This window comes from Haplochromis burtoni, unplaced genomic scaffold (genome assembly GCF_018398535.1).
Source record: "Haplochromis burtoni strain Fernald_Lab_line unplaced genomic scaffold, NCSU_Asbu1 Contig_61, whole genome shotgun sequence".
NCBI lineage: Eukaryota > Metazoa > Chordata > Actinopteri > Cichliformes > Cichlidae > Haplochromis > Haplochromis burtoni.
The window spans coordinates 1,908,896-1,924,968 of record NW_024582422.1 but is presented as its reverse complement, the minus strand read 5'-3'; the positions used below and the strand labels follow the sequence as shown (position 1 = coordinate 1,924,968).

The following is a 16,073-nucleotide window of genomic DNA, read 5'->3' as shown; positions in this document are numbered from 1 at the left end:
ATTAAACCATATTTTTCAGGGGTATTTTGAACGATCATATCCGCTGTGGAAGTTATTATTGCTTTCCTTTTTTGTTAGCAGGGATACTCGTAAAGCTATGGACAAAAAACTTTTTAACAAAGGTTTACTTGGCCCCACAGGCGTGATAAATTTTAGGAGTTGATCTGGCATTTTTGGAGAGATTCTAGATAGAGTTTTCACCTTTATCATGTTATCTTTAGCAACAACATATCAGGTCTCAGATGGTTAAAGAGGCGTTGGCCCAAATGGTCTCTGTCGAATCCTTAATCCAGGTGAAGGGCATGACTTTTCGAGCCAGTGAAATAAGAAACAGCTGAGCAGTTTATATGCTTAAAAATTGTTTTCCTTCCATTTAATGTACAGAAAACTTTTTATTTCAGAGTGAAAAATTCAACTGAATCAAATATAAAGACCATTAAAGAACTTTATTTAAGCTTCCAGACATTCACATTTTGGACTCAAACTCCCAGAAAATCTCCAACAAGTGTAGACAAAATAGATCCAGCGCATAGTATCCTTTATTTTTTTAAATCAGAGCTCTAATAAAGAACTGAAGGAAAGGACACTGACCTTTGCAACAAGCTTGATGTTCTGAAGAAACAATAACTAAACAGCTGAGCTTTTTGAGCATACAGCTACTTATAAAAACTAACATCTGTATGAAAATAGCTGCATGCACCAACTCCAAATTCCACCAACTGCCTTCTTAAGGCTTAAAGTGTCTAATAATTCAGAGGTTTAGTCAGTGCAATCTTTTTTTCTTGGTTGGTTACTGTCACAGGTTCTTTATTCCTCTTTTCTTTCCTTCAGCATCTTAATATATTTTCTTAACAATCTCAAAGTATTCTTTGCTTCAAATGATTATCGCCAGTGTTTACTTGTCAAGGTGAGTTTACATGAGTGACTCTAATTTCAATCACCCGTCCCTTGACAATAAAAATCCCTCTTGAGTGTTGAGACTGTAGATTTATCTGTTAAATGATCCGTCTGATGGATTATAATTGAAAAGCCCGCACCACAGTTATCTGACCTGAAGTCTTATTGGATGATGGTCGTCATGTAAACACACGTCCTCTCTGGCTGGCTGGCTCTGCCGGGAAACATGTTGGCGCTCGCTCACTAACAGGCAGTAATGGATGATCAGCTGGCCTGACAGCTGCACGGCTGCCGGCAGCTTTCACTTCAGAGCAGCAGGAAGCTCGTCAAGTCGTGTTTAGCGCACCGTGGGGAAGCCCTGTTGTTACACACACGCATACACACTGCTCTGTTTCACTTCCTCGTGACATGAGCTGAAATTAGTGGAATCACTGCTGTCGAGTGTCTGTGGGGAGTTCACTGTCTGTAATACCAGCAGGACATTTGAACATCTATTCTGATATGACCTAAATTATATATCACTGTATTTTTGGGGGGTTTTATGGTGAGATAATTATACAATTTAAAGGAATGTTCCACTCAAGACATGCTTCTATCTGTCTCTATTATGTGTTTTTGGGCTCTAAATATGATTTTAAATGAAACATAATCCTGACAAATGTAGGTTAATTCTCATTGTTAGCAGTAACAGCTTTGAAGTATCACTTGATGTCTGAGCTGAAGACAGACTGTTAATAAGACATCGACATAGCTTAGCTTAATGTCCATTGTCATTTTGGTATCTTGTAGCCAAAAAGATGCAAAAGTAGAATGTCAAGATGTCATAAACATATTTATTTCTGCTGTAAAGTTGGTCATCTTAGAGTCTGAAGCTGACTCACTCAAATGGACGTTAGAGGAACTGTAGCTAATTTGGCTTGCTGTGTTGTTGTCACACAAAAAGGCTTGTGTTGTTAATGGCACTAACAGAAGCTTAGAAGGTTAGCTCAAGGTTTGGTGCAGGAAACTGTAGAATCTACCTACCCCTTTGCAGGTTTCTTGAAGTTGGCCGATCAAATTAAACTTATCACTTATCAACTTGTTCACTTCTGGCCCCAAAATCCAATAAGGCTGTGGACAAAACACCAGCATTGAGAATTTGGGTTATATCCTTTTTTTTTAAACAGTCTCTAAATGTAAAACGGTGTCCTACCCAACCTTACTCTGTGTTTCACTGTCTGTAATAGAGGTGTATTATTTTATTAATACAAAACTAAAGGCCTTTCTGGGGTATTTCTAGTTTATTCAATCTTTTATTTTCTACTTTGCCTCTGGTGTCATCCTTACAAGACGAATTTCAGTGTCATATATTACTCTTGAAAATGTATTTTAGACCTTCCAGGGTAAAAATTGGTCTCCTTTCTTTCATAGCTCGCCATCTTGTCCTTTCCTCCCCTGCTTCCGTCACTCTGAGACATTTCTTCATGGCATTATGTCACCGCCAATTACACTGAATGCTCCATCACTGGCGGCGAGGGTCACCCCGGGCCTACCGTGCTATCCCACCACTACTGACCGCCTTAATGAAAGCTGAGCGGCCGGGGCGCCGGCGAGCAGGCTTCTGTCCATCAGCCTGGCCTGTCCGTCTCACTCCCCACTTCCTCATCTTCCTCTAACCCCCCCTCTTCCTCCCTTCACGGCTGGACTCTATTAATACCCTCTGTCGGAGTGTTAATGTTGTAGAGGTCCAGTGAAGTGACACGCGTGGCAGCGCGGCTGTAATTGCTAATCAGCGGACAGTTTTATCCCCCCTCCTCCCTCCTCCCTCCACCCCCTCTTCCCTCTGCCTCCTCTTTTTTTTCTGCTTCTTTCTCCTATTTTGATCCCGCTCTCTCGCCTTCTCTTTGACCTTCCTGCTCTCTCTCTCTCCTAATGAAGTGTGGGCGGTGAGCGGGCGATCGCTTGGCCTAAACGGTCAGTCAGCCACAGCTGATGTGCGTAGGAGAGAGAGCGAACAAAAAGATAGTCAGACAATTAAATGAGCGCTGATTTCCTTCCATCTATTCACATCCAGCTCCTCTCATCTCTGATCTTTTAAATGTTGTTTCTCTCGTTTCGCTCATTAGCTTCACTCAGCCGATTCTGGACGTCATTTAGCTCCAGCGCGCACAAAGATCGAGGAATCGAGAGGCTTTAAAATGCACAATTAGGACTCAAAAGTGGACAATAATTTCCATATATTTTTTGTCCACTTTTGAACGGAGTTGTGTTTTTTTACTCTCTTTTTGGTTCTGTATGTGAAATCACAGAGACATTTGAGGCTAAAGTGTGCTTATAGTTTTGTTTGTTTGATATTGCCAAAGACTGGATCACAGTCGGATCTTAAGCATACACACAAATCCCCCCCAGCACGAAAAAGCTAGGTTTTCCTAAATGAGTCCCTAAATATTTCCATTCATTTCCAGCAAGACTTCACTGTCAGTAACTTTCTATTGGGATGTCTTCCTGCTCACTTTGAAATCAAAGATTCTTTTTTCATTAACTGAAGAAAACTACCATGTAAAGAGTCAAATCTCCTGTGATCAAACCAGTAATTTCTGTATCATCACCAAATTTAACATTGAAACCATCAAATAAGTTGGTAATCTGTTCATTTCTCAAAATGGTTGTACTGTTCACCTTCAGCTGTTCCAACCTTTCCATTAACACATTCATTACCTTCAATAATATCTCTACAAAGCTATTATAAATTTTTAATGTCAAGAAATGAAGAAAAGAAGCGACGTCGTCAAAGTATTTTATTAACAGATTTAGTCAGGTTACAAAAATGGTGCACAACCAAAATGACACCAGAGCTCACTGCATGACCATTTTGGCCTCACTTTGGGTGACAACAGCGAGCATACACTGCCTGTTTGGATTGTGGCATCTGCCCTGTATGTACTCCCACTTGACCATAATGGTGCGCCACAGCTGTTCTACTTTTGCTCTGTCGGTGTGCTTGGGCGCTTGACGGCCACTTTAACCAGAGCTGGTCGAGCTCACCGACGCTGCAGAGCTGCCGTTCAAGACAGCGACGATGGAGTACATCTACGTACCGAGGAACTTATCGGAGAGGCTGCGGATTATCATAGTGGAGTTCAGAAATTTCTTTTGCAGATGATGATGCTGTTTATGTTCAAAGTGCACAGCTGCATTGAAAGGCGTGTGCTGACAGTGTGTGTTTATCTGTGTGTTTTCTGCAGGGCATGCTGCTGAAGAGGAGCGGTAAATCCCTCAACAAGGAGTGGAAGAAGAAGTACGTGACGTTGTGTGACAACGGTCTGCTCACCTATCACCCGAGCCTACACGTAAGACACATACACAATTGCACAAACACATACAGCCACTGTGAATGCTTATTAGACTGCAGCGCTCTGCCAGCCTGCACTGACCTCCATCTATCTGCTGCTCTTCATCTCTCCCCTGCAAGTGTGTGTGTGTGTGTGTGTGTGTGTGTGTGTGTGTGTGTGGTGTGTGTGTGTGTGTGTGTGAGGGTGAGTAGGTAGCTGTGTGTGTGTGTGTGTGTGTGTGTGTGTGTGTGGTGTTGATGGCTTGTGTATTAATTAGGACTCGTCATCTGTTTGCCCACGTCGGCGCTGATGATGTGAATATCATCTGTAATGTCTCTGCTAATTGCCCCAGCTCTCTGCCCTGTTGGCACAATATCCTGCCCCCGACCTGCTTATTATTCTCACGCACCACACACACACACACACACACACACACACACACACACACACTTTTTTGTGTCTTTCACTCTGTCTGCTGCTCATTTTCTCTCTGTCCTCTTGCTCAGTCTGAAGTCAGATTAGATGTATTGCTTCTGATAGGTTTTTGCCACATTTTTGTTGTGTAATTAACGTTTTTTTGTCTTTGTTTTTTTTGTTTTCAAAGAATTTTGGCCACAAGTGCATATCAATTTGTTTTATTTTGACTTCTTTTTCTTTTATGTTAAAATGTAGACATAGTTGTTTTGTGCAAAAAGATGCTTTACAAAATCACAAATTTGATCATAAAAATGAACACAAAAAGCATTTCAGTGTGTAATAGTGTTAATACGGTTACTTTGTTTTCTTACTTACTTGTTGTGAAAATGTATTCATAATTTTCTTTAATTACATTGATCGTATTTTCCATGTGGGCATTCTTCAGTTCAAGATTGTGTTTTAAAGTGGCTTAATTAATCTGTTCATCAGTCGAAAACTGGAAGAATTTTCTGAAACTGTTTTAAATAACAAAGAAAGGAAGCCAATTTCACATATTTAGAAGCTAAAAATCGCAAATTCTAAACTAAACATAAATGAAATTTATTGATTATTTTTTAAAAATACTGTTTACAGTGGTCCCTCGTTTATTGCGGGAGTCACGTTCTAAAAATAGCCCGCGCAAGGTGAAATCCGCGAAGTAGCCAAGTTTATTTTACAATTATTATACATGTGTTAAGGCTACAAAACTCCTCACTACACACTTTATACACTTTTCTCAGACAGGCACGAATATTTTCACACTTTTCTCTCTTATTTAAACACTCAAAGTTCAAACCTTCGTAGAATAATAAGTTCAGTATTATAGAATGAAACCACCCACGGTTGCTTTTGATGGTGCAAAACGTTTTGTCAACATGATTGTGTTTGTTGGGGGAAAACTTACAAACATACAGTACAGCACTTCAGAGTCACACTACGAAGAAATTTATCCAGCTGGACGCATTCTGTACTGTACAGGAGAGACGGCATGAGATTGATTGACAATGGTCTACAGCCAATCAGGACACAATGTGCTGTAAAAAAAAAAGAAAAGGAAAAAAAATGCAAAATTGCACAAAAAAAATCCACGAAACAGCAATGCTGCTAAAGGTGAACCGCGTTTTAGCGAGGGACCACTGTATCTCTTATGAAGCGGCGATATTTTTGCTTTGAATCAATAAAGGAATACATGTATGAACTGCACTGGAGGTGACAGGATAAGGTTGGGGTGGATGGAGCGGTTGGAAAACAGTTGATTGACCACTTGATAATGCTGGGGTCACCACAAGAGATGGGAGTGAAAAATACTGTGGAAAAAATGAGTAAAGGACTCTATAGACATCTGATTTAGAAACATTGTAATTTAGGAGTATGCTCGCGTTCTTTTCATTCTTGTTGGTCTCTGCTCAGTAATTATGTGTTTTGGATGGTTTTTTGGACTTATTTGAACTGGTTTTAGCCTTCATTTCACTGATTCAGGGTTGCTTGGACATCATGTTTGATCTCTTCAGGATTCAGATTGTTTTGTTTGACAACGGATGGCTTGTTTTGTGCATAGCTGATCAGAAAAGCATGAAAGGTCCCCTCCATGTTGCCTGGATTTTCTTGTTTTAACCCACCGACAGACAAAAAACGATCTTAGAACCTGAAAATATTTGTTTTAGGTTGAAAAATGACCTAAATGAACAATGATTAGTGCATTTTAGAAGTTGCAGATTATTGTTATGCTGTTCTTGACTAATTGACTATTGGTTTTATCTGCAGAAACATTAAATCACAAATGATTTGCTCAGACATATCCACACTTCACCAAACTGCACACGTCCATCAGCCATTAGAGCAGCTGATGCAGTAAATTAGTGTTAAAACTCATCACTTAACACATCAACACACACAAACCCCCTCCAGCACCAAAAGCCAGGTTTTCCTGAATGCTTTGCATCTGCAGCTCCGGCGTCAATTAACGTGTTTGCGGAGGCTAATCGAATGAAACTCAATCAGCACCACTAATTGCCCGACTATGTGCAAAGAAATCACATTAATGCCGCTAATTAAGTGGATGGCAATAGATGCCACCTAATTGCCAAGAAAAAGTCTAAAGAGGAGAAGATCAGGCCAACAAAAGGCGAGAGTAATTAATCGCCTCTTGTCACGATGTGACTCTGAGCAGTGAGAGTTGTTAAGAGCACTTAAGAGCAGAGATTTTTTAGAAACTCTTGTGCAAGAAAGAATGATTAGAAGTCAGTTTTTCTTTTCTTTTTTTTGTGTTCATAAGCCTGAAACTAAGGCAAAGAGCTAACCAACGCTGAGTGAACACAAGATAGAAACCAAGATGGTCTTAAAACATTCATTTTTAAACATCCCAAATCCAAATGTTCAAAACGAAATCCAGCAGTAAAAGTAATAATTGATTAGAATTAGAATAGAAAGTTCTAACTTCAGTGAATCTTAAATGCAAGTTCAGTTTTTAGTCTTTAGATAATAACTTGAAGACACTACAGTTTTCTGTCCATTGAGATAATTTTGCATTAAAAGCAATGTACATTTACAGTTTGCATATCAACAGATGTAATTTATAACACAAACCATAAAAACCTGTTATGTAATGTGTTTAAGTTCGTTTAGGCTTTAGGTTTGAACATGGATTATAGATCTCTTCAGGTTTTTTGACACTTGTTTCTGACCTGGTTTTGGGCTCGTTCAGGTAGGTCCTAGGCTTAGTTTTAAACTTATTTAAGGTGGTTTTGTTTTTGACTTTGTACTTGGTATTGCACCGATTTTTATACATGGGTTTCAACGTGGACGTGTTTAGGCTAGCCTTTGCACTTCTTTCTGACCTGGTTTTGGACATGTTTAGATTTTGTTTGGGACCTAGTTTTAGACCTGTTCAGCCTACTTTTTAGACTTGGTTTGTGACTTTGTTTTGGACATGTTTAGTCTGGGTTGTGCATTTGGTTCTGACCTGGTTTTGGACCTGTTCGGGCTAGTTATGGAGCAACTTTGTACTTGTCTTTGTAACTGTTATTAAATTAGGTTTTGTACCTGTCATCTCTGCACCTTCATCACTTTCTCCACATTTTCAGTCTGATCGCAGAGCTTCTTCTTCTTCTCCTTTATCTGCTGTCGTCTGTTTACCCATCGATCGTGTTGTGAAGTAGTTCGCTCTTTATGGATTCATGTTTCCTTTGGCGTCAGCAGTATCCAGCTCTCAGTTCATGTTGCATTTTTCACACTGATGCTGCTGTTAATGCGTCCATTTATACTGACTGCACGCAAACACACACACACTCTTAAATACACTTTCTTTCTTCCGCGTTCATAAGCTGACAACATGTTCTCGTCCTCTCACACACACACACTCGTCACCACCTGCTGTCGGTTTGTTTGGTCGATACACACATCCGTCCTGGACGCCGCTGCGTGGTGTGGACGATCGGGCCGATGATGAAAGCTCTCAGATGCAAATGGAGACTCAATTACCTCGGTCAATCTGTCGGAGGGGTGTGTGTGTGTGAGTGTGTGCGCATTTGTGTGTGTGTGGAGGGTTTACCCAGCGGGCCCCTGGCTCGAGGGCTCTCCAGTGGCTTGTTAAGACACCGTCGAGAGCACTTGGCTTTGAATTGGCCTTTTGTCAGCCGAGCTGCCAGAGGGAGGCGGGAAACACTGAAAGAGTGTGCGTGTGTTATAAATGTGTGCATTATTATCCAAGTCTGTGCAATAACAGCAAACCGAGGATGCTTTCTGAAATAATGCCATGAACAGTTTGCATTTAACAGTAATTACTTCAACTGTATAGAGCGGCGCAGCTTTAATGAAAGCTGTAGTGTGTCAGAGATGAACACAACATTGACAAAAATGGGGAAAAATAAGAAACTTTATTAGTTGGTGTCAAGCTTTGGTTGAGTTTAGGTGAGGAATCCAAGTGGAAAGTGAAAGAGGGTTTGGTATTTGCCAGAATACACTGGAACAGGTTATCGTCTTATGGCTTATTACAATTTTTCGACATTCATAAATAGTGAAAAGGAGGCGATGCAGGAAGTTGTGGCTCAGTTTTTCTTTTTTTCAGGTAAATCAAAATAACTTCATGTTGCTTAGATCAGGTATCTGCTCTGAGGTTGGATTTCAGTCGTTACGTTGGACTGATTTTGGGTTATGTTTTTGGACACTATTTAGACAAACTCCCACTTGGTTTTGTACTTGGCTTTGGGTACGTCTTTGGAGTGTTTTTAGGTTCGGTGTTTCCCTTTGGTTTTATCTTAGTTTTAAATAGTTTGTTTTGGCTTTTATTGCTTTGCTTTTGTCTGGTTTTGACCTTGATTGGTTTGGACATATTTTAAACTGGTTTTATAAAGTTTGCTTTGAACCATTTTTGTGGCTGTTTTGACCTACATTTAGACTCATTTATTAGCTTGGATTGGGAATCACTTTGGGTTGATCTGGACTTGTTTTGTCCTGTTTTATAGTTGGGGCTTGGTTTTATACACATTTTTAAATTTGTAGAGGTTCACTGGCTGGATGTTCTCGACTCATTGTCCTGCTATGGAACATCTGGATCCATTAGATAGTTCTTTGTAATGGTTAAGAATGTGAAATAATTATTTTTTCTTCAGATAGAAAAAAATATATATACTTGTAATAGCCTTCTTCTCCAAACCAACACTTATTTCCCTTCTCTATGTCTTAAAAATATATATATCAGACTCTCTTTTTAATCCACAAGCTTTGTTTCTCATCACCACCTTGATCCTGAAGAGGAGGCCGACCTCCCAAGGTGCCGTGCTTCTCTTGGGTCACCACTGATTCTCTGCCACCGTCAGAGAGGTGGGGGTGGATTTAACAAGCGCCTCTCGTTCGTCATTAAACACCACTTCTTGTCTGATCCATCCGGTCTGGACCGGAGGGGGGCTCCTCGCTAGGGGGGCTGCCGAGGCCCCTGACAGTGGTCGCTCTTGTTTCAGGCACATTGGCGAACGGGCAGAGCCAATCAGAGTCCGAGTGTTGGGCCACTTCAGTGCCGCTTTAAGGGATTAGTGTTGCTTTGTTTTCATTGTATGTTTGACGGATTTGGGAGGTTTATTATCCCAAATAATCCCACTCGTGTTGATGAGATCGCTTACACGCACACTTCATTTTACTTGCTTTGTGTTTTGTGCTCTAAGTGTTGTCCCATGTGTTTGTTTGCTGTCAGTGGGCCTGCTTGGTCAATGATTGCATGTAATTACATGTTTAAAATGCTTTCTCTGGTTTAAACGGTTGTAAAATGTCTGAATACTCGTACGAATAAAAATGGGTTTGAGATTCATGTAGGTTTAAAGATTACGGGACTTCAACACAATAAAGTTTGAATGCTGCCTTCTGTTTGTCAGGACTACATGCAGAACGTCCACGGGAAGGAAATCGACCTGCTCAGGACCACAGTGAAGGTCCCGGGGAAGAGGCCACCGCGCGCCGTATCCACCTGCGCCGCCATGCCGAGCCCCAAAACCAACGGCCTGACGAAGGACATGAGCAGCCTGCAGCTCGGACAGACTTCAGGTGAGGCCTGCAAACTGACACCTGAGAGCGTCTGTATCAGTCCTTCAAACCTTTCAGCCATAGGTATAAGGGAGGTAATCTTTGTCACACCCCTCCTCCTCTGTGATTGGACGGCAATGATTTACCTGAAATTCAACATTTTTTTTTTTTACTGCTGAACACCCGTTTACAATAATCAGAATTCATCATCTAGAAGTGCATGCTCTAACGTATCTAATTTTTCAAAACAAAAGCCATAATTACTTATAAGGAATTTACCAGGAGGCATTTAAATCTTCTGGTTTTCGAAATAAAAGTTTTCTATTTAGTTTATTGCAACTTACGTTTTCAAAAATATTCACTCCTGCTATCAAACATCCAATCAGGAAGTCCATTTGTTATAGTTTAAAGTAACGAGTCTTTACGTCAATTTTCATGTGGATATCCAGGTTTAATGGTTAATTTGTGAAATTATTATTAATCACTGTAATTAAGTAAGATACCTGTTTAAACTCCATGTTCATGCTTTTAGATGTCTCATTTTATTTTAAACATCCAAATCTTCTATCCATCCATTCGCTTCCGCTTATCCTTTTCAGGGTCGCGGGGGGCGCTGGAGCCTATCCCAGCTGTCATAGGGCGAGAGGCGGGGTACAAATCTTCTATTTCTTGTAAAATGATACCATAACAACAATAGGTTTTCACATTTCTCCTACTGTTATTGGGAGAATGATTAAAACTGAGATTTCTATTGACACAAACTAACCTAAAGAAAAAGAAATTCGCATTTATTTTCTAAAAGTGTCTTTGAAAGGCTTAAATGTAACTGTCAGCGTTCACACGTAGAAACCAACAACGTGTTTGGAGGTAAAAGCGTTGTGTTAAATAACGGAAAATCTGAATCAGCGTTATTGAAATGATGTAATAAAAATGAGCTGAAATATGGAAACATAAAGGAGTGAACATGAAGTCTCGCCTCCACTCAGCAGCGATTAGCCCGTCATCAACACACTTGTTTCCTAATTGTGCTTCTAATCGCCGCTCTCGCTCTGACATCATAAACACGAGCGTTGTTTTGTTCGTTCTGAGTCAATAAAGATTGATTGAAAGGAGGAGGGGAAAAATCTGCAGTTCAGCCTCGAAGCAAACGTGTCTTATCACCTGAAGGAAGACGTCGTAAAACAAAAGGTGGAACATAATCCTGCGTGTCACACACACACACACACATAAAAGCAGCGCTTATGAAGCTTAAATCTCTCTCTCACACACAAACACACATGCGCGCGTGCAGGAGGCCCGAGCTAATAGCATGAATATTCAGTGAGCTGTACTCCATGTACTAATTATTGTCATGAATATTAATGCAATCAGAGTCCTGGCTCCATTCAGCCAGCACCAAGAAATGAGCTGTAATGAGAGAATGAGGAGGAGGAGGGTGGGGGTGACTCACCCTGCTGCTGGACCACACAGCCTCTCACCGACTCGAGGGTTTGATTTAAGCAGCCGGCTCGTGAGAGGCTGCCTTTTATGGCTCCCTCGTGTTTCTGTGTGAAGTAAATGAGAGTGTGCGTGCACGCCAAGGAAGGAAGAGCAGGTCTGCAGATGATCTGTGCCACGCTCGGGACGTTTGAAGCTTAAATAGCAGCACGGGCTTTAAATGTGATTCTCTGGTCATAAGAAACATGCTCAAGTGTCAGTTTTCTTCAGTCAGCTGGTTAAAATGATCAGAATGCCGAGCTAACTGTACATGGAGCCCGTAGTTACTGCTCCCAGCCTGTAGAGGGGAGCGTGACAAATTCAATCCAAAAACTCACCTTCCTCCAGTGATGGAGTCCACAAACCAAAGGACAGCTATGCCCATCTTTGTATATTCAGTGTATGGTGCTATCGTCAGGCTTCCTGTCATTGTCCAATCAGAGGAAAGAGAGCTGTTAGGAAGGAGGTTTCTTAAAGAGAAGCTAACGCAGCTTTTCTCACAGAAGTTATGAGTGATAAGTGAACACTGCAGGTATCTGAATCTTGACTATATGCCGCATTGAGGTCTCCACTTTGTGTTTCAGGCTCGGTGACTAGCAGCTCGTCGGTGTCGCAGATGGCGAGCGGCGTCAGCTTGGTGTCCTTCAACAGCCGCGGCACGGAGGGGATGCACCAGCGCTCGTACTCCGTCTCCAGCGCCGATCAGTGGACCGAGGCCACCGTCATCGCCAACTCTGGAGTCAGCACAGGTCAGTGACCGGCACGCTCACGCAGAGTCATGTGATCCTGAGTTAAACCGCAGGTCACACGAGAAGCTACACAGGTGGGACTGAAGGCCCCAGCGTGGAGCTACGCGAGGGGGACTATCATTTGTCTCCCATTGATCCAGCTGCCAGACCTCTAATACTGCCTTAACTGTTTGTCAAGCTAATGGACTGTCTGTGTGTGTATGTTGGTGTGTGTGTCTGTGTGTGTATATAGGTGTGTAGCACTTAAAGCGCCAGTATTAACCAAACACACACACAGAGCAGGAAGCTGAGACTGACAGCTGTCAGGCTGTGTATGAGCCTGATGTTAAGCTTGAGTGGCAGCTCCTTCTTTGGGGCCTCCAGCCTTCCTCAAATAACGTTTAAAGCTGTGAAACGCTCTCAATGGGCTCCCAGGGGCAACACAAACACACAGTTTCTATAGGTGTAAGGGCACTCCTTTAAGGTCCCTGTGGATCCTTAAAAGGTACTTTATGCAAGAGTAAGATATTAATTAACCTTAAAAATGGTGATGAAGTCATGAATTCTTTTGTCAGAGATCTGAGAAATGTTACAGATCTTACAGCAATATCTGAAATCTAAAAAAATAATTGGGACAAACGAGTAGTCAAGACTTACATGTGTTAACTCATCACTCAGTTCTCAAGCAGTGTCGAGGCCAAATAGTAGGAAATAATTGTAGAGAAGAAAAAAATGAGAAAAACAAAGATATTACATATTAAATAAGCTAATGAAAAGATAAGTAGTAATATAACATCTTAAAAATACAGAAAGGAAATTAAAAACAGAAGTAAATAAACTGAGCATGTTAAATAAATAGGAGGAAATACTGCAGAGTCAATCATTTCCGAAATACTCCTGTTTATATTTTATTAGGTGGGGTCTGCCCTCCATAGATCAACTGTCAGAGTTAATAATAACTACAAAACTGCTTAAAACATTTGTATTAAACAGTGCAAAGATGCAAAAATAAATAAAATTCTGCAATAAATAAATAAATACTAAAATTAAGATTAAACTCATGAAAAAAATTCAGTTTCTGCTTCTTCTTTGAGGTTTATTAGGCTCACAGGTGCTTTGCCGCCACCTTCTGGAGCATAAAACAAAGAAAAGTTTGTAGTCTTTGGACCAGCTGCTTCTTCTTCTGTGGTGGTTTGTGTGGTCTGAGCAGCTGGTGTTTAAACTGTTGATGAGAGAAAATACACCACAGAAAAACAATCAGAGTTTGGACTGAGAGAGAGAGTGCAGCAGGATGAGGTGGTTGTGGGGGTGGGGGCAGCGGTGGTGGGGTTTGACGTGGATGGAGCGCGGCTTGCAGATGGGAGGGCCGTTAATCCACGGCGGTTAATTGCGCGCTCGGGGATGGCATCTTGTCAGCAGAGATAAGTTGTCACATTTTCCACTTGAGCTGAGACTAAACGATTGTAAAATAAGTTATGGCCGTCCTTGGGGCTGTCTGCCGTTCGGGGATGCGCCGGCCAGCAAGCGCTCGACAAGATACGTTTGTGTGTGTGTGTGGTGTGCACACGTGTTTCCGTCTGCACACACAGATACACACCGTGCCCGTGTCAGTGTGGCCGCCGCGCCGTGATATTGATGGAAGCTGAATGTTATTTTATTCCGCCGCTAGTCACAGCTGTCAGCAGCCGGCGTGAAGAGTGGAGGGCAGAGAGAGAGAGACTCCACTCACTGTGCTGATAGCCTCGCTCGCCCACAGGTCTGAGCCTGCATGTCGACCGGAACGGGATTCAGTATAGTTTACTTTAATCCATTTGGACCCCGTCAGTGGTGATTCCGGATATTATATATACGTAGTTATACATTTACTGTTCTGCTTATAAAATAGAGCAGTCGAGGTGTGAGGTTTTGCGCTCAGATTTACTCAGCTTCTGTTCTGTGCCCAAGAGTTTTGCCACCATGCATATTAAGGTCATTAGTGAAGTATCAAAGGTAACTGTGCAGCAGGATCAAGAGCTGAAGCCAGAGTCAGAATGAAGAGCAGGGAGTCCTGTATCTGATGGCCTGGACTTCACACAATCCTGATCGCAATATCAGCAGTGTGAAATTACAGGAAGAGACAAAAGACTCCAGTTTAATCCCACTGATGAAGCAATTCCTCCATAACCTGTAAGTCAACTACAAAGCCAGGTCCAGAGTCCAAAATTAGGCTCACAACTAACCCAGAAGTTATTAAAAATAGCAACCGCAAAAGCTTTTTTAGGGTACTCAAAAACTAAATCAGAAAACTTGTAAGTTCTTCCAAACCAGTACCAAACCAAATTTAAAATCATACCCAAACCTAAGTTAACCCAATGGAAAATTTATTTTGAAAGCAGTTTTAAACCAGTTTAAAAGAAAGTCCCAATAATCCCATTATGAAGTGTAAGAAATAAGTCTGGTGTAACATGAAGGAACCAAGACCCTGAGACTAATTTAGAGAACTGTGACAAGCCCTCGAAGATGTTAAAGGTTTAAAAAAACAAAAAACGCTGAGGTCAAACCAAAATGAAACTAGTCAAAAACTTAATCCAGAACCAGCTCCAAAGTTCTCAGCAGATAAAACAAGAAAGGCCACTTGTGTATTAAACTTACAACTATCTCAAATTATCTCAAAATGTTTTTCTCCACAACCATAAACTTCCCCTTTTAAGACACTGCAGAAAAAGATGGGTGCCTCGACCTATCCTCCACCCACCAAAAAGCTCTTTGGTCTTTAGAAAGCAAAAGCCCCCAAGTAGTTCTGTTTAGTTATATTTGGCATCAGTCTACAGCAACAGTTATTTTACTGATGGGTAACGATCCTGCAGTATTATAGTGAGAGAAGCCCATTGATCACTTGTGAGCAGTATGGCAACAGTGTAGAGTTCTATTTGTGATTTTATTTGGTTAAATTTGCAGACACAGGCCTGGGAGACTCCGTCTGCTCCAGTCCCAGCATCTCCAGCACCACCAGTCCAAAGATGGAGCCGCCGCCATCGCCGCACGCCAACCGCAAGAAGCACCGGCGGAAGAAGAGCACCAGTAACTTCAAAGCCGACGGCCTCTCTGGTACTGCGGAAGGTAACGCCATCTCCCCTCCCCCTCGCCTCGCACTTTCCCCGCCTAGTTCTTTAAAAAAATACAAATGAAAACATCATCTTTAAAACTGACCCGACCTTTATTTTCTAGTTTTCAAATCTTAAATCCCACTATCTTTGTAAAGTTTGTGTATTGATGCTATAAGAAAACCCTGAACCTTTGTTCATAGTGACATTAGTAGATTATTTGGGACCTAGGCTGGGAAACGCAGTCATGTGATTGTCTGAGATTTTCGACCTCCTCAATGAGGAAAGGATCTCTCCATCCTGTCATTCTCTCAGCCCTTCATCTCTTCACCCTGTTTGGTCTTCCTCTTCTCTGTAAAGTCTGTGGATCAATGAGTGTGTACATGCACAGCAGTAACTCCATATTAGTGAATCCAACAACAGCTGAAAAACCTGCTTTCATATTAATACTGCAGACATTAAACATGAAAAGCATTGTCTTTGGTAATAATTCAGCTGCAGATAACCTGATGAAGCTAAAGTTGATCAGAACAAATCTTAAAGACAGTTACAAAAAGCCAATTAGAGACCTGGTTACTAACTAATGGCTAATTTTGTATATGCTTCTG

At 41.5% G+C, this 16,073-nt stretch overlaps 1 protein-coding gene across 6 annotated transcripts in view; it reads left to right on the top strand.

Annotated features, from left to right (window-relative positions):
• Positions 1–16,073, top strand: part of agap1 (ArfGAP with GTPase domain, ankyrin repeat and PH domain 1) — a 176,522-nt gene that overhangs the window by 119,521 nt on the left and 40,928 nt on the right. For 5 of the 6 annotated variants that reach the window (XM_014333782.2, XM_042221159.1, XM_005923040.3 and 2 more), the window contains 4 exons: positions 4,122–4,226; positions 10,031–10,199; positions 12,239–12,403; positions 15,320–15,481. In XM_014333782.2, coding sequence (XP_014189268.1) covers positions 4,122–4,226; positions 10,031–10,199; positions 12,239–12,403; positions 15,320–15,481 — 601 coding nt within the window. The remainder of the gene's footprint in view (positions 1–4,121; positions 4,227–10,030; positions 10,200–12,238; positions 12,404–15,319; positions 15,482–16,073) is intronic. The other variant, XM_005923039.3, reaches the window with a different exon arrangement.